The sequence below is a fragment of the Vulpes vulpes genome, chromosome 1, assembly GCF_048418805.1.
Source record: "Vulpes vulpes isolate BD-2025 chromosome 1, VulVul3, whole genome shotgun sequence".
NCBI lineage: Eukaryota > Metazoa > Chordata > Mammalia > Carnivora > Canidae > Vulpes > Vulpes vulpes.
This window is the reverse complement of record NC_132780.1, coordinates 15,791,595-15,814,785: the sequence shown is the minus strand read 5'-3', so window position 1 is coordinate 15,814,785 and position 23,191 is coordinate 15,791,595. Positions and strand designations below refer to the sequence as shown.

Below are 23,191 nucleotides of genomic sequence, written 5' to 3'. Positions count from 1 at the left end.
GGAACTAGGTAAAGTGTTGCAGGTCAAGTCCCAGAGCAGCAAGCCAGAGAATCTGGGGGAGCTGCTCTTGCAGATGGAGTCCCAAGGCGATCTGCTGGTAGAGCTCCTTCTCCCTTGAGCGGAGGTCAGTTGTTTTTTTTCTTCTGGTCAGGCCTCCAGCTGCTGGGCCGTAGCCCACCCACACTCTGGAGGGCAGCGTGCTCTACCCCAAGCCCACTGATTTCAGTGTAAATCTCATCCCAGCCCACCCTCATGGAAATATCCCGAGTGACGTTTGACCCACCATTTGGGGTCTGGGGCCCCACCCCGCCAAGTAGACACCTGAAAGTAACCGTCACACATGGTAAATCTGTGTTCAACTTAGTGAGGAAACTGTATTTGTTTTCCTTTCTCTCCCTGGTCCTGCTAGAATATCCACTGAAGGGACGCCTAGGTGGTGCAGTGGTTGAGCATCTGCCTTCGGCTCAGGGTGTGATCCTGGGGTCCCTGGATCGAGTCCCACGTCGGGCTCCCTGCATAGACCCTGCTTCTTCCTCTGCCTATGCCTCTGCCTCTCTCTTGTGTCTCTCATGAATAAATAAATAAATAAATAAATAAATAAATAAATAAATAAATAAAATCTTTAAAAAAATAGAATATTCACTGAGATCCATCCTGAGGGCCTGTCTCTCTCTCTCTTTTTTTTTTTTTTTTAAGATTTTATTTATTCATGAAAGACAGAGAGAGAGAGGCTGAGACACAGGCAGAGGGAGAAGCAGGCTCCATGCAGGGAGCCTGATGTGGGCCCGGGACCCCAGGATCAGGCCCTGGGCTGAAGGCTGCGCTAAACCGCTGAGCCACCCAGGCAGCCCTGAGGGCCTGTCTCTAATGATGCTGGAGGATCCTGCTCTTAAGTCCCATGAGTCCTCTTCTAACACCCTTGGTTCTGTCCTAAAATACTCTGAGGAACCCACCTGGGACATACCCAGCTGTCCCTTCTGTGTCCCTAGGGATCTGGCTATGTCTCTATGGGACCATTCCATCAGCCCCGGAGACTCTCATTCTAAAGTCCTTAGGACTGGGTCACTCAAGTGGCTCAGCCAATTGAGCGTCTGCCATCCCAGGGTCCTGGGATCGAGCCCCACATAGATCTCCCCACTCAGCAGGAAGCCCACTCCTGCTATCTCTGTCTCTCTCTCAAATAAATAAATAAAATCTTAAAACAAATTTTTTTAAAACAAAATCCTCAGGACACTATTGTGACGTTCCTTGGATCTGGGAATAAAATGTCCAATGTCTTGTGACAGTGTCCTCTTCAGGACCCTGCTTTACTTTTCCTTGGAGCTTGTACTCCATCCCCCGGGGGTCGTTGCTCTGCCCTACTATAAGATGCCCCAGGACTCATCTAAATGCTCCCTGAGGGCAGCCCTGGTGGTGCAGAGGTTTAGTGCTGCCTGCAGCCTGGGGTGTGATCCTGGAAACCCGGGATCAAGTCTCGCATCGGGCTTCCTGCATGGGGCCTGCTTCTCCCTCTGCCTGTGTCTCTGCCTCTCTCTCTCTCTCTCTGAATGAATAAATAAATAAATCTTTAAATAAATATTTAAATAAATAAATAAATAAATAAATAAATAAATAAATAAATAAATAAATAAAATAAAAATAAAAATAAATGCTCCCTGAGCCCTATCCTAATGCCCCCATAGTCCCACTCTGAGGCCTGTTGGACTATGAAGGTGGTCTCCAGTTCCCATGGTGGTGCCCAGCACCCTGCTGCCTCACCCCTAGGACCCTATCACACAGCTCACAGCTGTGCTACAATAACTAGCTTCCCTGGTGTCCTGCAAGACTGTCACCAGAGGCCCCTACTTGGTCCTGGGTCTCTGATAACTCATATTCCCACCCCCATACTCCTTGGGTCCCCTGATAGAATCCTGAGGCCTGGCAATAACGTCTTCAACAGCTTCTGCTAATCTCTCTCTCTCTCTCTTTCTCTCTCAGTCAGCTACCACACTCCTGGGATCCTGCTAAACCAGTCCTAAGCCCTCCCCCTGCCGTGACTACTCCTGGATTGCCACAGAGGGGCCTCAGCCCCAGGCCCTTCTGCTACAACATTCCTGCCAGCAACCAACCTCCTGCATTTCTCAGGGACTTGCTATCAGGCCCTTCCCATGTCCCCTCACCAGTTAGACTTTTGCTCCCTCGCCCAGGAGGCAACCACCTTCCAGATACCGGGGACCCAGTATAAAGGGGCCCTGAGGTCTTGTGAAATGGCAGTGTCTCTCCTGTAGGCCCCCTGGGTCCTACTCGACTGGTTAAGATGGTCCACCCCCCTCCCTACCCCCGGATTCTTCTCTATAGCCCAAGACCCTAAATAATGCCACTAGAGCTCTGGGGACAACACTTTGGCTTTCTGCCATGGTGCTCCTGGGACTCTAGGGCACTGTCCCAGGGGCTTGTTCATTATGTTCACATCTTGCCCAGCTGTCCTTCAGCTCCTTCTCTACCCTACTCTGTTTCTCTGTCACCTCTGGGTGTTCTAGGTCCTGCTACAATGTCCTATCAATGGTCACTGCCACACTTCTCAGGACCCTATTCTAATATGCACTGGATCCCACAAAAAAGGCTTTTGGTTCCAGATAAAATGTCCCCAGGACCTACATGCTCTCCCCTGAGTCCTCAGGAAGTCCTCTGGATCCTGCTACAATGGGTACTCATGTGGCTTTGACAGTCATCAGAAGGACCACAGGGTGTCCCCCTCTAAATTCTCAGAGTCCTGCCAGGGTCCTTTTAGAATGTTTCCTAGCTCTACCATGAAGTCTTTAGGGTCCCACACAACATTCCAAGGTGCTAGTCTGTGTGCCCAAGAACCATCAGAGTGTCACCCATGTAACACAGGCTTTTCTCCAAGTGTCCAGGTTGCTGCTTTGGGGACCACCCACTGCAGCCCCGATCACCACACTGGTTTCCTACTGCTGCTGTACTGAATAACCACAAACTTGGAAGCTTAAAATGACACAAATTTTTTATCTGGTTCTGGAAGTCAAGCATCTAACATGGTCCACGGCGCTGGTTCTTTCTTGAGGCTTGAGGAGAGAATCTGTTTCCATGCTTTTTCCAGCTTCTAGAAGCTGCCTGTGCTCTCCAGCTCCAGGCCCCTTCTTCCAGCCTCAAAGCCAGCATCTTCTCTCCTTTCTGACCTCTGTGTGTGTATGCAGCCATCCATCCATCCATCCATCCTCATATCTCCTTCTGACTCTGACCTTCCCACCTCCCTCCTTTTTTTTTTTTAATTAATTTTGATTAAACATGAGAACCAATGCCTTTCTTGGCCCGCTGGGGGAGCAAACCCACAAGGTTGGTGTTGTCAGTGTCAAGTTTTACCCAATTGACCAGCCACTCAGTCCCCACCTTCCTCTTCTCAGTACTCTCAGGATTGCATTGGTCCCCTGGATAATCCTAGATCATCTCCCCATCTCAGAATTCTGAATTGAATCGCATCTGCAAAGTCCTTTTTATCATATGAAGTAACATATTTGCAGGTTTTGGGGGATTAGGGCATTAACATTTGGGGGAACCATTATCCAGCCTACTGCAGTCAGGAAGGATGCCCTTCTTGTCCCTATCAGAATATCCCCCTTCGGAGCCACCGCTGAGCCACCCAGGGATCCCTCAAACACAGCATTGAACTCAGAATGGGTCCCTTCTGAACCAGGGCTTAAACCTCATGGGGAGCTGGTCCATGAAGCTACCTTGGCCCTGGGGACTGTGCACTATAAACGCCCTGGTGTCTTGGGCCGCCTGGGTGGCTCAGCCGTTGAGTATCTGCCTTCAGCTCAGGGTGTGATCCCGGGTCTGGGGATCAAATCCCACATCAGGCTCCTTGCAGGAAGCCTGCTTCTTCCTCTGCCTATGTCCTTGCCTCTCTCTATGTGTCTCTCATAAATAAATAAATAAATAAATAAAATATTTGAAACAACAACAACAACAAAAAAACCGCCCTGGTGTCTTAACCTCTGCCCCTCCCCTCTGCACCTGGGCCGTGGTGCCCCCTACTGACTCCAGGAGGTAATAATCACACCTGAGTTCAAAACCCAATCCTGCCCCTTCCAGGCCAGCTGGACTTTGAGCCTTGGTTTCCTTATCTATAAAATGGGAATAATAATTGTGCCAAACTCAGAGGAGAGGATTCAGCGAGTCAAGGGTTTGGCATGGGGCACATGGTAGGGCATAGTAGTAACACTTGTTCCTCTTAATGTTCCCTCCACTCCCGGCTGCTGTTAGGGTCCTGGGCATCTCAAACACCAGGCCCTGGATCTGTCTTGCTCACTCTTGCATTCCCAGGGGCCAGCACAGTAGATATTGGTAGAATGAACAACAGCAACAATGTATGATCCTGGGCTGGTTTGATGTGCTCCTAAAACTCTTCTAGAACGGCTCTGATGTCCTGTTAGAACGTTCTAGCAGAATCTATACTGTAGGCTTCTGTAATAATATGTAATAGAACTGGGACCTACTAGAATGTTAGATCCCAGGAATTTCCCATAATCGGCTCAGGGCTGTGCCAAAATATGGCAGCAGGGCTGTTCCAACACACATGGAAGCTACTACAATTCAAGTTCCCTAGAATCAACTCACAGACCTCCAGACTGGACCAGTTAAATGAATTTAGGTGCTTGCTACTGGAGGTCCTGCTATAATAGAATACCTTGGGGGCTGCAACAATGACTGCCAGTGTAGCTATAGAATATTCCAGTGGCCTGCTATAATCGGTGCAGGGCCATGATACCTTGTGATACCACCAAGAGTTGCCCTCTTTTCATGTAATAGGCCTGACCCCTGCTGTCATCATAAATCAAGGACCCTGTTATGAAACTGTGCCTGCAGCTAATTTCCCTGAGAAAAATGCAATGCCACTGGGACCTCCTATTAGAGGCATGCAACAGAATATTCTAGAAGCATGCTAAAATAGATTCAAAGTCCCATGCCAGCCCACCAGGGCTTGCTGTAATAGATGCAAGTTCCACAACCATATATTGAATACCTCTAGGGGCCCTTGGCAAGACTCTTGTCCTTGGGACTTCCTGATGGGACCCAGGGCCTCCTACACTAAGCTACCTCAAGGCTTCTCTAATAGGCTCAGGGCTCTGGAAAAATTAACTTCCATCAGGAATATTATTTACTAGAATTAGTAATTGAGTTACTACTCCATTAACACATGTAACCAGTGTTCATCCTCCCATGGGGAAATGAGGCAAAAACCCATTTTACAGATTATAAGGCTCTGTGGTTGGGGTGGGGCAGGTGGAGGGGTGGTCACCTGCCAATAAGCAGCAGAGCTAGAAATCAGAAGAGCCTGCGGTCATAATGCTTCCATTTGGTAGGTATCTGCTCATGGTCGCTGCTTCTGGTTATTCCAGAACTTGAGACCTGGGAGTCATTCCTGCCCTCTGAGAATGTGGGGATTTAGGTTAGATTCATTTACTGTGATAAACATATATGGAGAACTTACACCATGTCCGCATGCTAGGGATGCAGAGCTCACATTCCAGTGGCCCCCAGGTTAGCAAACATGCAATGTCACACAGGTTTCTACAATAAACTTACAAATATGCAAGAAATGGGCTTCGTCTGTCTCTGTAGGGCAATAAAGCTGGGAAGGGCAGTTGGGAGGACAGGTTTTGCCAGATGGAAAGAGGCTGGTGGGGACCCCTGGGTGGCCTGGCAGTTGAGTGTCTGCCTTTGGCTCAGGGTGTGATCCTGGGGTCCTGGGATCAAGTCCCGCATCGGGCTCCCCAGAGGGAGCCTGCTTCTCCCAGTGCCTATGTCTCTGTCTCTGCCTTCTCTCTGTATGTCTCTAATGAATAAATAAAATATTTAAAAAAAAAACAAAACAAAAAAAAAAAAAACAAGGCAGCCCCGGTTTCCCAGCAGTTTGGCGTCTGCCTTCAGCCCAGGGCATGACCCTGGAGACCCGGATCGAGTCCCATGTCGGGCTCCCTGCATGGAGCTTGCTTCTCCCTTTGCTTGTGTCTCTGCCTCTCTCTCTCTGTGCCTCTCATGAATAAATAAATAAAATCTTAAAAAAAAAAAAAAAAAACAAAAAAAAACAGAAAAACAGGAACAAGAGGCTGGTGAGCATTATAACCTAAGGAAAAGAAGGAGGGAGCCAGGTGGACACCTGAGCTGAGAGCTGCCAGGCAGTGGGCAGGGCTAGTGCGAAGGCTCAGAGGAGGGAGCAGGTCTGGTGGGCGCTGGCAGGTTGCAGAAGGGGGAGTGGTGGGCAGAGGGCAGAAGACAAGCACTGAGCTTGTGATGGACGTAGGAATGGTCTCTGGCTGTCACCGGACTATAAAAGGTGACAGTGGTCACCTCCCTCCAGGCACAAGTGGTGTGGACCCAGGGTATTTCTCCTTGATCTTTGCCACTTGACCCACCGGGTCCAGCAGAGGTGTACCCCAACACACACCAGGCAGGTGCCCCACCCATGACTAGGTAACTTAACAGTGGGGTGCCAAGGAGACACCCCAACAACTGCTGGGAGCGAACAGGGGAGCTGGGCTGCTGTTGTCAACATGGCAGCCCCACCCCAAACGGAAACACCTGTGGTGGGGGGCCTCCGGGAGCAGCCTCAGAACCCTTTCTGGGTCCCAGTCCCCTCCCTCAGGCTCTCTGCCCTCCAGCACCGGGTGGGGCGGGCTCACAGGTTGAAACTCCGGGGCGGTGCCCCTTCAGACCCGTCCCTGCCCCTTCCTGGCCTCTTTGATGCGGCCCCACTTCCTCCGACAGGAACCCCCGCCCTCCCCAGGTCTGGGTCAAAAGGAGTCGCTGAGTCGGTCCAGAGTCGGCACGTCCCCTGGAGGCAGCAGCTCCTCTCTCCTCTCGGCCCTGTCTCCCAACCCTTGTACCAGTGCTGTGCCTCAGTCCCTGGTACAGGCATGGGGGGCAGGGACCTGGGGACCCCCAGCAGCACCGGCCCCGAAGGGTGAGGTGAAGCCAGCAAGTACCTCCGTCTCTGCCTGCTCTGACTCGGGTGAGGGTCTCCAAATTCTAAAAGCCATTGCCCTCCCCCCACCCCACCCCACCCCCGCTGGCCCGTCTATCATCTCGGAACTTGATTTCATTCTCAAGGTCCATTGTTCTCAGAAATCTGCCAGTCTGTCACTAACTGTGGTCTCCGACCTTTTCCAGAGTCCAGCTGAGTCCTCTGTTCTTATCTCTGAAAGGGATGCTCAAGGTCCTGTCCCCCTCCTTCCCAGGTTTTCTCCAACAGAAAGCCTTCCACTTTTAGGGTCAATCTCTTGCCCTTCCTCACATTTTCCTCTGACATTCAGGGTCACTGGCCCGGTCACAAGGCTTTTTCCCAGAATTTCTTTGCCCGACCATGTCCCCACTCCTCTTCTCTTCCAAGGCTGGTAAGTCTCACTTCCAGGGTCTTCCTCAACTACTTCTGAGCAGCCTGCAATCAGGTGCTAGAGGTGGGTCCCAGGCTGGCTCCAGCTTGGCTTCACTATGTGACGTGCCTTCAAGGCCAATTTCCTTGGATTTTCAGGCAAAGGAAACCTCTAGAGCTCAGCTCCTCATGGACGGGAGAACCTGTCCCCTCAGATGGGTTTGCCAAGGAGCCTGGTGCTTGCTCAGGAAGGGGAAGGGGTGGGGGTGTGTGCTGGGGCTGCAGAGGCTGGCTGTCTGGCTTCCCTGGTGCACTCCTCCACTGTCAGGGGAGACAGGAAAGCCCAGGTTGAAGATTAAGACCCCACCAGACAGCACAGAACCCCGCAAGCCCATTCAGTGCCCCTAGCTGGGCTGAGATGGCTGCTTCTCCTTCACCCTCCCAAGGAGGCAAGAAGGCTTACACCAGAGTTGAGAGAGAGAACGCAGGAGCCTACGCCCTCACTCACTTCCTCCCCAGAGACTGGGGGTGTTGGGGGCATGCCCCAACACCAGGTAGAAGGGCTTACTTATTCTGACACCAAGATGTGACGTGGATCAAAAGGAGACCCAAAGAAGGAACAGTGTCTTAATACAGGTTCCTATCTTCAGAGATGAAAAGACAGAAAGGAGGCAGCACCCAGCCAGCCCCACCCTTACATGGGGGTCCAGAGGATGAAAAAGAACATCTTTTGCATCAACCCCATTCAACTCCCAGAAATAATCCCTCTAGCAAAGGGATGCCTGGGTGGCTCAGCGATTGAACATCTGCCTTCAGCTCAAGGAGTGATCCCTGGTTCAGGGTGGAGTCCTGATCCCACATCGGGCTTCCCCTGAGGAGCCTGCTTCTCCTTCGGCCTCTGTCTCTCATTAATAAATAAATGAGATCTTAAAAAAAAAAATCCCTCTCGCAAAAGTACAGATACACTGGGCCAAGCCCATAACTGGGAAAATAGTTTTTTGAGACCTGGGAGTCAGGGGTGTAGACAGTTTTATTTTCTTCAGGGGTGTAGACAGTTTTATTTTCTTCAGGGGTGTAGACAGAAGTCTTGCCTCAAAACTTCTGGAACTGCTTCTTCGTGCCAGCAGCTTTTGTGACTTTGAGCACGTTGAAACGCACAGTCTTGCTCAAGGGGCGGCACTCACCCACTGTGACAATGTCGCCGATCTGGACATCCCTGTGGAGGTGGGCAGAGGCTGTCACAGGCTGGACTGTCCCACGCAGGCCACTAAAGGCTGAGGCCTCTGCTTTGGCTCCTCTAAACCCTACCCACGCTCCACTTTCCACTTCCACCTGCCCTCCCCTCCCTGGGTCGTTATTTATTGGACACAAACTCTGTGCAAGATATCAAACTCAAAGCTCTACAGAGGATACTCCAGCCCCTTTGGTGACTTCTCAGGGTAGAAGCCCTCCCTCAGGGATCCCTGGTGGCTCAGAGGTTTAGCATCTGCCTTTGGCCCAGGGTGTGATCCTGGAGTCTCGGGATTGAGTCCTGCATCGGGCTCCCTGCATGGAGCCAGCTTCTCCCTCTGCTTCTCTCATGTATAAATAAATAAAAAATCTTAATAAAAGAAACCCTCTCTCAATCCCCTCCACTTTACACGGACTGGAGGCTCCTGAGAATTATCTGCTTGGTCACACCGGTCTCCTCACACTGTCTCCCAATAGTTTACTACCCACACAGCAGCCAGAGAGCCCTGTCAACCCAAGCCAGGTTCCATGTCCCTCAGACCCGGGGACAGACCACTTCTTTCCCCTCGGCCTGGGAACCTGAGGGCCCACCATATTTACCTGAAGCAAGGAGACAAGTGCACCGACATGTTCTTGTGGCGTTTCTCAAAGCGGTTGTACTTTCGGATGTAGTGGAGGTAGTCTCGGCGGATGACAATAGTCCTCTGCATCTTCATTTTGGTCACCACACCTGGGGAGAGGGCATGGATTGCAGGTCAGCTCCTGGGGAAGGGGAGCCTTGGGCACTTCCAGAGCATGCTGGGAATTGTGAACTGCCAAGGAGGGATCCCAAGCCCCGCTGACATCAGCTATGCCAAGTGGTTTTTTCAGCAGTGCCCGCGGTGGGCATCTGAAGACCATCGTGAAAAGACATCATCTGCCAGTGCCCTCTAGACCCAGAAAGCTGCCAACCCCCCTCACCCAGGAATCTGAGCATCCCCAGTCCATCCTCCCTCAGACCCAAAAATCTGAACCCAAGCTCCCAGAGCCCTCACTCACCAGACAAAATCCGCCCTCGGATGGAGACATTGCCAGTAAAGGGGCATTTCTTGTCAATATAGGTGCCCTCAATGGCCTGAGTAAGGGAGAAAAAGGAGTGAACCCTGAATGAGCTGTTCCTGAAACCACCACGGGGGTGGTGGTGCTCAGGGACAGGAACTACAATTCCCATCAGCCCCAGGATCAGTCACTCAGATGCCAGCAGGGTAACCCGGTCTGGGCACACGTGTGCTGGGGCACAGGGGTCTCCTTCCTTCCCAGAATACCGTCCCCCATACCTCCTTGGGCGTCTTGAAGCCCAGACCGATGTTTTTGTAGTACCGCGGGAGCTTCTCCTTGCCAGTTTCTCCAAGTAGGACCCTCTTCTTATTTTGAAAGATGGTTGGCTGCTTTTGGTAGGCACGCTCGGTCTAGGTGGACGAGGAGGAAGCTGGTGAGCTTGGGGCGGGCAACCTGGCCTGGAAACCTTCCCAGAAACCCCGACCCCATCCTCTCCAACATTTGGTCCCCAAACGGCAGCCTCCCGAGCCTGGATAATTACCATCTAAAACACTCCCTGGAATTGAGCGGAGTCCGAATTATGAGCCAGAATTACTTCAGCATTTGTGCACCCAAATACGCCCCATCACCTGCAGAAGTCATTCCTTAAAACCCAGGCACAATCCCTCCTCTAACCTGGACACCTTACAGCAATGCTTCTTCTCCAAGCCATAAGGACCCCCCCGCCCCAGAATTCTCTCCTTATGTAACGTAGGCGACTTCAGAAATAAACACTAAAGCCGGGGCTCCCTGGATTAGCCCTTAGGGCTCCGTTCTAACAGGATTAACTCGATGGCCCAAAGCCTCCAGAAAAACCACCCCGTAAACCTTGAGTTTTAAGAAAATAACTCCTAAGAGGTTTGAGCCTCCACTAAGGGGAGCCCCCGGGATTTAGGAGGCGCTAACCTAGTTTAATTCAAACACACGCGCTCCCGCATTAAGGCCTGGGGTGTCTAGGCTGCCTGGGATTAACCCCACACTGGGGCTCGGGCGTCCTTCTCTCCCGGACGCGCCCCTGAGGCCGGGGGTGCGTCCTGAAGCATCCGCGCCGGCCCCGAGCACGAACCTGAATGTCTGCCATCTTCCCGGCCGCCTGGAAAAAGGAAAGCCGGAAGGGCGTCCGGGTTTCCTTATCGACTGCACAGGGGCAAGGGAGGAAGTGACGAAAGGGGGTGGGAGCACGGTTTGGAGCCTCGGGCGCGACTGTGATTAACGGGCGGCCCAAACTCCGCACTCGATTCGGAGGCTAAGCGGACGCCGCACAGGATGAAGGGTCGCGGGCTCGCGACCCGCCGACGCCCCCTTGGAGAAAGTCAAGCCGTGAACGCGCTGGGTCCGTTAGTTCACGTTGGGAAGGCGAGGCCAGCGTTATCGCGAGAGTTATAGGAAGGCGGGCATCTTTGGGTGGAGTGAAGATCACGTGGGGGTAGGGGGACCGCGTGGCTGTGTTTCTGCAGAATCCAAAAGGGATGCGGTGGCGGCCATCTTTTTGCGGGGCGGCCTTTCGGAAGGTCTTAGGAGCATGAGCAATGGCGCCGCCATATTTGTGAGGGGCCGGCATTAACCATGAGTTTTTTTCAAGTTTAATGAAGTTTGTTGTCCTTTATGCCCTATTTCAGCCCCAATGGTTTAGTGAAAAAACAAAAACATAACCCTTTTGCTGGTTTTCTGTCTGTAACAGCACCGTCCAGTAGAACTTCCCGCAATGATGGAATGTTCTATATCTGAGCCATCAGACACGGATGCAGCTGGCACTGGAAATGCGCATGAGACAGGACCTGAATTTTTAACTTTGTTTAGTGTTTTTTTGTTTGTTTGTTTGTTTTAAGATTTTATTTATTCATGAGACACGGAGAGAAAGAGGCAGAGACACAGGCAGAGGGAGAAGCAGGCTCCAGGCAGGGAGCCTGACGTGGGACTCGATCCTGGGTCTCCAGGATCAGGCCCTGAACTGAAGGCGGCGCTAAACCGCTGAGGCCCCCGGGCTGCCCTCTGTTTAACGTTATTAGATTTAACTGGGACGCCTGGGTGGAGGTTGAGCGTCAGCCTTGACCTTAGGTCATGATCCCAGGGTCTTGGGATGCAGTCCCGCTTAGAGCTCCCCGCAGGGAGCCTGCTTCTCCCTCTGCTCGTGTCTTTGCCTCTCTGTGTCTCTCATGAATAAATAAATAAAATCTCTACCCTCCCCCAAAAAAGGTTTGTTTGTTTGTTTGTTTATAGATTCAACTGACAAAGAATTGCTATCAAAGTGTCCAAATGCTCTCTCTCAATTTGTGTACTTATCCTGTAGCATGGGGCCCTGGTGCACAGACCACATTTAAAGGGCCTCCCTCAGGGGGACCTGGGTAGCTCAGTGGTTGAGCGTCCACCTTGGGCTCAGGGCATCATCTCGGGGTCCTGGGATCGAGTTCCGCAGCCTACTTCTTCCCCTGCTTATGTGTCTGCCTCTCTCTGTGTGTCTCTCATGAATAAGTAAATAAAAAAAAATTTTTTAAAGGGGCCTTACTCGCTCCCAGCATGGAGCCTGCTTCTCCCTCTGCCTGTGTCTTTGCCTCTCTCTCTCTCTCTCCTTTGGTCTCAATAAATAAAATCTTAAAAAAAAATGATTAAAAAGGGGCCTTACTCTCTTGTGATGCAGCTCTTGTCTCTGTGTTACATTTTTTAAAAGATTTTATTTAAAGATTAAAATTAAAGATTTAAAGAGAGAGATCACAGAAGGAGTGAGAGGGAGACTGACACACTGCTAAGCAGGGAGCCTGATGTGGGGCTGGATCCAAGGACCCTGAGGTCATGACCCCAGCGGAAGGCAGATGCTTAACTCACTGGGCCTCCCTTGTGCCCCTATTTTACATTCTTACATCTGAATGCATCTCCTCTCCTCCTTCTTTGCGGCTTCTAAAACATGTAGATTTTTCTGGCCTTGGGACCTTTCAACTTGTGGTTCCCTCAATTATTTATTCAGAGCCTACTCTCAGGCCCCCAAGGAAACTGCCCCCCAGGATCCACACTGTGACCCACTATTAAGAGCGTGAGGTTTCCTTCATAGCTCTGCTAGCTGGCTGGATTTAACATGCCGGTGTATTCTTACCCTGTTTCCGTTTCTCCACTAGAGTGAAGGCAGGATTTTTTTTTTAAGATTTAATTAATTAATTATTCATTCATTTATGAGAGACACAGAGAATAGAGGCAGAGACACAGGCAGAGGGAGAAGTAGGCTCCACACTGGGAGCACGATGTGGGACTCGATCTGGGACTCCAGGACCATGCCCCGAGCCAAAGGCAGGCGCTCAACCACTGAGCCACCCAGGCATCCCTTATAAGGCAGGAATTTGTATCTGCTTTCTCTCCAGGGCTTCTGGCAGCTGTCATGTAAGTGCCCAATTTCTTCTAACTGGCTAAATAACCAAATAAATGAACAGAGGATTAGGATATACCAAAATGTCTATCCTTACAGGCAGCTCTATAAATCAAGCCATAGCCCCACCATGGAATACTATGCAAGTGGTTAATGGACGTTAGGTAGATTTTTTTTTTTTTTTTTTTTTTTTTAGGTAGATCAATTGATCAATGAAAAGATTGCAGGCCATATTTCATTTTTAAATTTGCAATTGGTGGGGCGCCTGGGTGACTCAGTCGGTGAAACACCTGTCTTCATCTCTGGTCATGATCCCGGGATCCTAGGATCCAGCCCCACATTGGGCTCCCTGCTTGGGGCGGGAACCTGCTTCTCCCTCTCCCTCTGCCTGCCTCTCCCCTGCTTGTGTTCTCTCTCTGTCAAATAAATAAATTCTTTAAAAATATATGTTTTTTGTAGTTAGTTCTGAATAGGTATTTCATGCCCAAGGTGCAAAATTCAAAAAGTACTAAAGTGAATAGACCTCCCTCCTGCTCTTCTCCCCAGACACCCACACCCAATATTCCCTCTCCAGAAGCCACTGCTGTCATCCTGTTAGTTTCCAATGTGTCCTTCACACTATATTACCTTTGGTAGAATTTGTACGTGGACAAAGCAAATTGTGGAACAGAAGGACCCGTATTATGTGGAACATAATACGACCCATTTATTAAAAAAATATTGATTGATTGGTACGCCTGGGTGGCTCAGCCGTTGAGCACCTGCCTTGGGCTCAGGGCGTGATCCCAGAGTCCTGGGATTGAGTCCCGCATTGGGCTCCCTGCATGAAACTGCTTCTCCCTCTCTGTATCTCTGCCTCTCTATCTCTCTGTGTCTCTCATGAATGAGTGAATGAATGAATAAATAAATAAATAAATAAAATCTTTAAAAAATATTTATTGACAATCTGTAGGATGACTGCCTTTTTAAAAATTTTCCTTACATGATGTAATTATGGACTGTATCCTTGTAGGTATCACAGACTTTATTATTCAGTAATGTTGCCAATAGTTACACGTGGTTATTTAAATTCAAATTGTGTGACAGAGTATATAGTTCAGTGAGACAGTCCATGTTTGGCTTTTAGGAATCCCTGAGTTTAAGCCCTGGCGTTTCCAACCACTGGCTCTTTCTTTTCTTAAGATCTTTTATTTATTCATTCATAAGAGACACAGAGAGGCAGAGACCTAGGCAGAGGGAGAAGCAGGCTCCCTGCGGGGAGCCCTATGCAGGACTCTATCCCAAGACTTTGGGATCATGACCTGAGGCAAAGGCAGGCGCTCAACCACGGAGACACCCAGGTGCCCCCTTAAATTCCTTTTACATTTAATAGCTTTGTGAATTCTGAATAAAACATTTTATTGTTGTGTGGGGCTGGAACTCACAAGCCTGAGATCAAGAGTCTCTTGCTCTGCTGAGCCAGCTGGGTGCCCCGGAATGAAACATTTTTTTTTTTTTAAACAATTGATTTTCTTTTCTTTTCTTTTCTTTTCTTTTCTTTTCTTTTTTTTTTTTTAAGATTTTACTTATTTATTCATGAGAGACACACACACACGCACACACACAGAGAGAGAGAGAGAGAGAGAGAGAGAGGCAGAGACACAGGCAGAGGGAGAAGCAGGCTCCATGCAGGGAGCCCGATGTGGGACTCTACCGGGACTCCAGGATCGCGCCCTGGGCCAAAGTCAGGCGCGAAACCGCTGAGCCACCCAGGGATCCCCGGAATGAAAAATTTTTAATTGTAGTTGCATCAGTCCCTTTGGGGGTAGTGTTAAGAGGGAAGGAGTTTTCATTTTTCTGTTTTAAAACCTATGTCTCCCCCGACCCCACTGATCTTATAGTAGCTTTATTTTGAAGAAAAAAGTAATTTCTGGAGTTTTTGAACGACTTGATAAGGATTTATGGTATTTAGTTTAAAAAAAAAAAAAGAAAAAGAAAACAAAAACAGCAGGCCCCACATTTGTTATTTGGAATGTGTGTTATGTACAAAGATGACTTAGAAAAAACCCTGGAAGGAAATGTATGACACTCCCCTAGTGGTTTGCATCTCCAGGTGGTGAGATTAGGTGTTATTTCCTCTCTGTTTTTTAAAATGCTCAGTATTTTGCAAATTGCTCAGAATAGCTGGTGAGATTTTGATGATAAGGGAAAAGCAAAACAAAACAAAACAAAATACATGCTGCTTCACCGTGAAGGGTGGGGGCAGTTTGGAGATACTTAGGTCCACAGCTTTTTTTTTTTTATTTATTCGTTCATTCACTCATAAGAGACACAGCAGAGATATAGGCAGAGGGAGAAGTGGGGCTTGATCCCAGGACCCCAGGATCACGACCTGAGCTGAAGGCAGACACTCAACCACTGAGCCACCCAGGTGTCGCTAGGTCCACAACTTTTAATGATCACAACCCACAGTCCAGATCAAGAGCCATATGCTCTTCTGACTGAATCCAGACACCCTCTTCCTCTTGCTTTCTAATTCAACTTTCTCCTTTCCTTCCTGCAATACACTGATTTTTTTCTTTTCATTTCTACTCAATTTCGTTATAATTTTAAGGCTGGGGGCAGCCCCGGTGGCACAGCGGTTTGGCGCCGTCTGCAGCCTGGGGTGTGATCTGGGGACCGGGGATCGAGTCCCACATCGGGCTCTCTGCATGGAGCCTACTTCTCCCTCTGCCTGTGTCTCTGCCTCTTTCTCTCTGTGTCTATGAATAAATAAATAAAATCTTTAAAAAAATAATAATAATAAAAAAAATCTTAAAAAAATTTTTTTAAGGCTGGTTACAACCCACCACATTGATCTTCTGCCCTGCAGTGTCAGAAAACGCAAGCCCTGGTTGACCTGGAGAAGCTCATGCTCCCATATGCACTCTGATGCCTAGCAAAGAAAGACCCTCCCTTGTGCCCCGCCCATGGACCAGGGTGGGAAGAGGTGCTAAAATCCCTGGAGGATGAGGCAGAGATGGGCCAGGCATACCGGGTCACTGGGAGGGTGCTTCGGTTGGTGGGCAGTTGGGTAAGGCGCAAGGTGGAGCTTTGAAAATGTTCCTGCTAATGATCCAGAGGCTCTATGAGTCTCCATATTTGTCCTCCAGGAAGGGTTAAGGGGGTGCCCAGAGATTTTATTTGCATCGTCTAATTAATGGTGAACAATGTTGAACACCTTCTCACGTGCTGATTGGCCATTTGTGGATCTTCTTTGGTGAACTATTTCTTCAAATTCTTACCCAGTCTTTACTTGGTTTTCCTTATTGTGGAGTTTTTTTTTTTTTTTTTTTAAGATTTTATTTATTTATTCATGAAAGACAGAAAGAGGCTGACATAAGGCAGAGGGAGAAGCAGGCTCCATGCAGGGAACCCGATGTGGGACTCAATCCCGGTACTACAGGATCACGCCCTAGCTGAAGGTAGATGCGCCCAACCACCAAGCCACCCAGGCATCCATCCCTATTGTGGAGTTTTGAGAATATTTTGTTTTTTGTTTTTAATATACCCAGGATACAAGTTCTTCAAAAGAGGTAGTCCTTGCAAATATTTCCTCAGTCTGTGGTTTGTTTTTGAAGTGGGAAGTTTTTACGTGTTTGTAAAGCTGAATTTATCTTTTTGAGGGATTGTGCTTTGTGTGGGACTATATTATGCTGCTTTAACAGGCAGTTTTGTTAGATTTTGAGTGTTTAATTTTAGCTGCTTCTGGAGGCAGCTCCTGTGGTAGAGGGGGAGCCCCAGGAGGGGTTAAGATAGCACCCATTTATTAATGGATTCTCAGAGAAAACATGTCACCATGGTATCTTGGACACTTTGGGGAGATGAATGACAGAACATGTGAGTTGTAATTTGCCCCCAGATGAAAGTGGAGGGTATACCCTGGGTGGCTCAGCGGTTTAGTGCCTGCCTTTGGCCCAGGGCGTGACCCTGGAGTCCCGGGATCAAGTCCCACGTCGGCACGGAGCCTGCTTCTCCCTCTGCCTGTGTCTCTGCCTCTCTATGTCTATCATAAGTAAATAAATCTTAAAAAAAAAAAAAAAAAAAAAAAAGGTGGAATGCCCTGTGAATTAGTCAAATATGTATCACATTCAACTAGGGTTTTTTTTTGCATCGTTAGACATTTGAATACTTAACTCCTAAATTAGAAATTTCCAAGTATTGAGACCCCTGGGTTGCTCAGTGGTTGAGTGCCTTCAGCTCAGGGTCCTGGGTTGGGAGTCCCACATCAGGCCCCCTGCATGGAGCCTGCTTCTCCATGTCTCTCATGAAGAAGTAAAATCTTAAAATTTCCAAGTATTATTACCCACTAATCCCAAGGGCAGCACAGAACAGGTGACTAGGAAAGCTTGGTATCTGCTCAAAGCTCTTCAGCCTTCTAGATCTAATTAGTGTAATTTTAGGGGCACCTGGGTGGCCCAGTAGGTAAGCATGACTTGGATTTGGCTCAGGCCATGTCAGGTTGTGAGATGGAGCCCCACCTTGTATTCCATGCTGGGTGTGGAGGCAGCTTAAGACTCTCCATCTCGGGGATCCCTGGGTGGCGCAGTGGTTTGGCGCCTGCCTTTGGCCCAGGGCGCGATCCTGGAGACTCGGGATCGAGTCCCACGTCGGGCTTCCGGTGCATGGAGCCTGCTTCTCCCTCTGCCTGTGTCTCTGCCTCTCTCTCTCTCTCTCTCTGTGTGACTATCATAAATAAAGAAAAATTAAAAAAAAAAAAAAAAAAGACTCTCCATCTCCCGGGATCCCTGGGTTGCTCAGCGGTTTGGCGCCTGCCTTTGGCCCCGGGCGCGATCCTGGAGATCCGGGACCGAATCCCATGTCAGGCTCCCGGTGCATGGAGCCTGCTTCTCCCTCTCTGCCTGTGTCTCTGCCTCTCTCACTGTGTTCCTATCATAAATAAATAAAAAAAAACAAGACTCTCCATCTCCCTCCACCCCCTCCCAAATCTAGCTTTATAAAAGCTTTAGATCTCATATTCCTAGTTCTGTGGCTAATGCTAATTTCAATGTTTCCTGTCTCATGAACCTCCTGCTGTGGCCCAAGACCAACCGCCAGTGATGAGACTGGTTTTAAGAGGACTATTTAGGGACGCCTGGGTGGCTCGGGGCGGGGGCAGGGGGTGGAATTCCAATCCCAGGGAAGAGTCCCACATTGGCCCCTTGTAGAGAAACCCGCCTCTCAGGAATAAAATATTTTTTAAAAAGTGACAATTTCATACTTTGCAGCTGAATTAGACAATCTGCTGGGCAACCATGATGGTTTTGAGAAATTCAACTACATAGGACTCAATCCCTTGGTAGGCAGAAGCTCTTCCATGAAGAATAATAGGTCATTATGCAACTGTTGTGGGAAGGACTCCAGCATGGCCAGTCTTATCCTCCCAGCCCCTTTTCTTGCTGAGGGCCTCACTCCCCTGGGCCTGCCACCACAGCAGACACACACTGCAAGACGCCAAGTTTCTTTAAAAATAATTTATTAGGTTTGGATCACAGAATTACAGGGATAGCACAAGGGTAGAGCCTGTGACCCCTTGGCTGTTCCCCGTCTATGCATCTGGAACTACCTCTGTACACCAGGCTTGGCCCCCAGCATCCTCACACCCTAACAGCTGCAGAGTATAGGGCCTGACTGTGCATGGCAAGTTTAAATACACCCCATTCTCAACGAAGGGCTCCCCTCCATTTTCCAGATCTTTCTTGCGAACAGTGAAATGGCACTAATAACTCTCAGAAATGAGTCACAGGCACTTATGCCTCAGAACTCTTATTAGAGTTTTTTTGTTGTTGTTTTAAACTTTTTAGAAGACCTTTCTTAACAGTAGTGACTAAAGCCTTGTGTTCCCAGTACTGTAAGCCCCAGGCTGCCTGAGGGATGAGGGCAGCAGCCCCTGGGAGTCCCCCATATCCTACGGCGGCGATGGAGGAAGGGCAGGCCAGGCCAAGCATGATGAATATGTCAATTTTATTGGGCTCAGACCAGGAGTCCATGGGTCTTGAGGACCTCTGTGTATTTGTCAATTTTCTTCTCCACATTCTTTTCGGCCTGTTTCCGTAGCCTCTGTGGGGTAAGAGAACAGACAATGGTCAATGGGTGTTGCCCAAGACCTTCCTCATCCTAGGTGCCCAATTCCACTCCCTGCCAAGTCAGGCCTCAAGCAGAGGCCTCTGGGGCTGAACAAAGACCACTCTGCCCAGAGAGATCATCCTCAAGGCCCTGCCCAAGAACACGGTACCCTTTGGTTCCAGCCCATCCTCACCATGAGCTGTTTCTTCTTCCGATAATGGATCTTGGCCTTCTCCTTCCTCTTCTCCTCCAGGGTGGCTGTTACTGCCTGGTACTTCCAGCCAACCTCGTGAGCCAGGCGCCCCAGGTAAGCAAACTGTGTGGGAGGGGGAGAATAAAGTTCTAAGCCAAGTGGAGCCAGGGTGGCAAGCTGTCCTGGAGGACCCAAATTTTCTCAGCAGGTCTAAGCTAAAGATACAGCCACCCCAAGGGGCTCCCTGCTCCTGCTGGCATCAGCTGAGCCATTGGCATTATCGGCACTGCCCACTGTGGCATCCGCAGACCATCGTGAGAAAGAGCCATCATCTGCCAGTTTCAGGGACCTCAGATTTGTCCCCTAGTCAGAGCACGCAACCTAACCTGGAACTCACCTTTCGTGTAGGCTTCAGGCGTACCACCTTGAGCGCAGCTGGAACCACCATTCGCTTTTTCTGTTAGAGAAGGAGAGGAGCTTAAGAGCCCTGGAATAAGGGACAGACAGGGAAGAAGGCTGCTGGGACAGCGTCTCAGCCAATGCTGTTCTCATGAGGATCAAACAATGTAGGTACAACTGTGCAACATCATGGACGCCAGACATGAATGCTGTACAGGAGGCTGTGGAGCTCACCTTGTCATAGGGTGGTGGGATCCCATCAAACACCTTGAGGCGGTCCAGGGCAGCCTGGCCTCGCTTGGTCTTGTGGGGCAGCATGCCTGTGGGTGGAGGACCAACAGACTTGCTCAGGGGGGCTCGTGAGGACCCCGCCCCCAACCCCACCCCACCGTCATAGTGGTGGCCTCAGATGGTAGTGCATGTGGAGTCATCTCATAGTCGGGGAACTCGAATACAAGTGGGAGAAGTCCTCATCACTGGCCACCCATCCCCTCGCCACCTGCAGTCCCCAGGCCCCGCTCACCTCGAACTGTCCGCCAAAAGATACGGCTGGGTGCTCGGAAGTGGTAGGGGCCACGGGACGGGTTGGTGTTCATCCGCTTGCGGAGGAAGGCCAGGTACTTCACTGGGGAAAGAGAGGGTGTGAAACCTCAGCCCCCAGCCAAAGGCTAACTTCTTCCAACACACATCCATGCTCCCAAGGGCCTGTTTGGGAACGCAAATGAGCACTTCCCACCACCAGTGGGCTCGCTCCTGGAGCCAATGAAGACTGCGAATCTCCTGGGTCCACCCTCCAGCCCTCCTCCCAGATCCTAACTTACACTTGTTTCTGTAGAAATTGCCAGAAATGTTGATGCCTTCACACCGCACGACTACAACCTTTCGGCCTAGAGGAAAAGGAAAGTGCGAACAAAGGCTACAAATGACTCTACATATAAACTGGTTACCACCCACCTACTGAAGACCCTGGAACATGGATCCTTCTGTGTGCAGCTGACCACAACGTTCAAGAAAGCCAAGGCCTCTTGCAGGGGAACCTCTTGCCCCAAGCAGAGCTTGATTTATGCTTGTATTTACAGCCTGACTGAAAATTTTCCATCTCGAACTCCTAGACCCCAGGAGAGGGAGTAGCTGGTAGGTCTCAGAGCGGTGCATGGGGTTGATCTCATGGTCGTGAGACTCAAACGAAAGATGGTGATTGTTGCTCATCACTGACCGCTGGATGGGACCCATGCCCAGAGGAACTGTGGGCAGAGCAGACTTACCCAGAAGCACCTGTTTGGCCACAATGGCCGCCAGGCGACCCAGGAGATGGCCTCGGCCATCGAGCACCAGGACCTGGTGGAGATAGGATGATAAGGCTTAGATGCATCTTCAGCTTTGACTCCCCACCCAAAGCAACTAGTGCTGCTGGTTTGTCACCTTATCCCCCAGAGTGCCCTATCCACTAGCAGGTCTGAAAACCAGGACCCAAGGCCCACCGAACAGATGTGGCCAAGAAACCAACGGTTGACTCACGATTTCCATTAATACAATTAAAACAAAGGCCTTTCCTCACATCTCAGCTGCCTAAAGGGCAGGAAGTCTTAAGCCCCAATTACATTCAAGGGTGAGAGGATGAGCTGGGATTTGAACAAAGGCTGGCAACAGTCTGTCCATTGATCCAGTTAGTGGGAGAGGCTCTGCAGAGTAGTCAGGAGCCGGTGCCAGATCTTATGTCGAATTTACCTCAGCATTCCTGGGCGAACTTCTCAAAGTCAAATCCCTAGCTTCTTCACCACGAGTCAAGTCCCCACTCTTACCCAGTGCTTGTTATATACTTGTGATTGTTGGAAGGCAGAAGGATACAGAATCTAAAGCCAGACTTCCTGACAATGTGACTTTGGCTAATAATCTCCAGCTTCCTCACCTGGAAGATGGGGATAACAATATCTGCCTCAGGAACATTATGGTATGTTAACCGAATTACACTAAATATAAACCCAATGGTGCCAGGCACAGTTGACTGCACGAACACGTGTTCAGAGAACCTTACCACCTCTCCTGACTCCACAAACGTGCCTTTTCCTCCCCTTACCGCTCCGACTCATTACATAAATTCACATGGACACCCTTTCCGGAACCATCCTTGCTTTCATATTTAAAAAATCAAGACAAGGAGTCCACCGCTTCTGCGGTGTCCCTCAAGTGGCCATGGGCAGCGGGGCCTTTCATCAGTTCTCTGCTCTCAAGGAGCAACGAAAAGAGCAATTCGTTCCTGGACGTCCAGTAGGCAGGAACGCTCTGGACCCACCGCCTAGTACCTCCTACGAAAGCGTCCAGAGCTGCAGGCGGCGGGTGCGAACTCCCACGAGGGCGAGGGGACGCGCGCCTCGAGCAGGCTGGTAGCGCCCTCCATTTTGGCCAATCCTTGGCTTCTCACAGCCCAGGCGCTTTCCGCGTGGTTCCCGTCGCTAAGGACACACGGGCCCAACTCGGCCAAAGCCTGGCCGAGAGGAAGACAAACGAGCCCCCTACTTTTAAAGTAGCTTTCTATTTTGGGAGCCCCCATTATGCCCCTAAAGAGAAAAGGGGTAATGCCGCATTTTAGGCAGCCCCGGACAAAAAGAAGCCATCCTAGTTATCTCCTGCTTCCCCGTTGCAGATTCCTTAGGCCGAAAGCTTCTCCTTTCGTTCAATTATCGAGTTTAGGTTTCACAACACACTTATGAGGGCAAAGAGGGCCCTACCCTATTCCGGCCTGGAACCCACCCGGCCCCACGCCTCCCCAGCCCGCGAAGAGCCCGCACCTGCCCCTCCGCCATCTTCGGCAGCCGCCTGGGAAAGGAGGAAGCCTCGGCGCAGGGTTTCTTATCCCTTGAAACAGGGGCGGAGGAAGTGACGCCGCATGGGCTGTACGGGCAGCTTTCCGTCTTTTCATTGGCTAGAGTGTTTTGCGCGTGCGCACAGGGAGACGCTAGAAGGCGGGTCGTCTTCTAACTGTCCAATCCGCGTCCAGTCCTTCTCGTCGGCTCTTAAGCAGCCATTGCTGTGCGGGGCGAGAGATCACGTGGGGTATGATGCGGCTCCGCTGGGACGGGACTGTCCAGCCTCGGCCGCCATATTTTTGAGGGGCTGCTAATCTCCGCGTTGGGGGCTTGGCCGGGTGTCTGCGGGGAGCGGAGGGAAGCGCCGTCACTCGCTGAAGCGACAGCAGGTTGCAGGGCACGCGGTGGCCCGCAGGGGGCCAGTGGGCTCTCTCTTCACCGCGCAGTCTAAGGCTTAAAGGTCTGGATTCCAGTGGCTGGTCCGCCTCCCTGGGACTTGGCCGAACCCCACCCCCCGGCCCCCGCCTGACCCTGTCTGGGCCTCAGTGTCCCCGTCTGTAAAACAGATGGAAATAGTTTGCCCTCTGAGCTCTAAGAGCGTACGAGGGAATGACTACCAGGCGGCATCGAGGTTTTCGCTTCGGCTGCGTCCCTGGTCTCGGATGTCCTCCCCTCCA

At 50.4% G+C, this 23,191-nt stretch overlaps 2 protein-coding genes and 5 non-coding genes across 9 annotated transcripts; all 7 read right to left on the bottom strand.

The window, feature by feature from the left end:
• Positions 1-8,348: 8,348 nt before the first annotated feature.
• On the bottom strand, positions 8,349-11,046 carry RPS11 (ribosomal protein S11). The gene is made up of 5 exons (XM_026014052.2): positions 10,743-11,046; positions 9,916-10,047; positions 9,638-9,713; positions 9,200-9,329; positions 8,349-8,585 (listed from the first exon to the last, which is right to left on the bottom strand). The coding sequence occupies exons 1-5, from the start codon at positions 10,755-10,757 to the stop codon at positions 8,462-8,464; spliced, it is 477 nt and encodes a 158-aa protein (XP_025869837.1). The 5' UTR covers positions 10,758-11,046; the 3' UTR covers positions 8,349-8,461.
• Positions 9,435-9,520, bottom strand: LOC112931577 (small nucleolar RNA SNORD35). The gene has a single exon (XR_003237327.1). It is a non-coding gene; the product is annotated as a small nucleolar RNA SNORD35 (small nucleolar RNA).
• Positions 11,047-18,508: 7,462 nt separating the features above from the next.
• On the bottom strand, positions 18,509-22,583 carry RPL13A (ribosomal protein L13a). 3 transcript variants are annotated; one of them, XM_072757209.1, is made up of 9 exons: positions 22,497-22,530; positions 21,436-21,616; positions 20,973-21,045; positions 20,529-20,594; positions 20,231-20,332; positions 19,942-20,027; positions 19,706-19,765; positions 19,309-19,431; positions 18,509-19,109 (listed from the first exon to the last, which is right to left on the bottom strand). In XM_072757209.1, exons 5-9 carry the CDS (start codon positions 20,301-20,303, stop codon positions 19,023-19,025), a joined length of 429 nt encoding a protein of 142 aa, XP_072613310.1. In that variant the 5' UTR covers positions 20,304-20,332; positions 20,529-20,594; positions 20,973-21,045; positions 21,436-21,616; positions 22,497-22,530; the 3' UTR covers positions 18,509-19,022. The 3 variants fall into 3 exon arrangements, with proteins under 3 accessions (XP_072613310.1, XP_072613320.1, XP_025869769.1); XM_072757219.1 differs by having other exon boundaries at positions 21,510-21,616; positions 22,497-22,513; XM_026013984.2 differs by lacking the exon at positions 21,436-21,616 and having other exon boundaries at positions 22,497-22,583.
• On the bottom strand, positions 19,559-19,645 carry LOC112931575 (small nucleolar RNA SNORD35). Its single transcript, XR_003237325.1, has one exon. It is a non-coding gene; the product is annotated as a small nucleolar RNA SNORD35 (small nucleolar RNA).
• LOC112931574 (small nucleolar RNA SNORD34) lies at positions 19,834-19,906 on the bottom strand. Its single transcript, XR_003237324.1, has one exon. It is a non-coding gene; the product is annotated as a small nucleolar RNA SNORD34 (small nucleolar RNA).
• On the bottom strand, positions 20,107-20,191 carry LOC112931572 (small nucleolar RNA Z195/SNORD33/SNORD32 family). Its single transcript, XR_003237322.1, has one exon. It is a non-coding gene; the product is annotated as a small nucleolar RNA Z195/SNORD33/SNORD32 family (small nucleolar RNA).
• Positions 20,843-20,926, bottom strand: LOC112931573 (small nucleolar RNA Z195/SNORD33/SNORD32 family). The gene has a single exon (XR_003237323.1). It is a non-coding gene; the product is annotated as a small nucleolar RNA Z195/SNORD33/SNORD32 family (small nucleolar RNA).
• Positions 22,584-23,191: the final 608 nt, after the last annotated feature.

Bases quoted from the DNA above. Each gene is read 5' to 3' on its own strand.
- RPS11 (XM_026014052.2), bottom strand. The intron at 9,330-9,637 runs GTGAGTGAGGGC...CCCTCTCCCCAG, and splicing joins CCGAGGGCGGATTTTGTCTG to GTGTGGTGACCAAAATGAAG. The intron at 8,586-9,199 runs GTAAATATGGTG...CCACCTCCACAG, and splicing joins CACTTGTCTCCTTGCTTCAG to GGATGTCCAGATCGGCGACA.
- RPL13A (XM_026013984.2), bottom strand. The intron at 20,595-20,972 runs GTAAGTCTGCTC...CTTTTCCTCTAG, and splicing joins GGCCAAACAGGTGCTTCTGG to GCCGAAAGGTTGTAGTCGTG. The intron at 19,110-19,308 runs GTGAGGATGGGC...CTTACCCCACAG, and splicing joins GGAAGAAGAAACAGCTCATG to AGGCTACGGAAACAGGCCGA.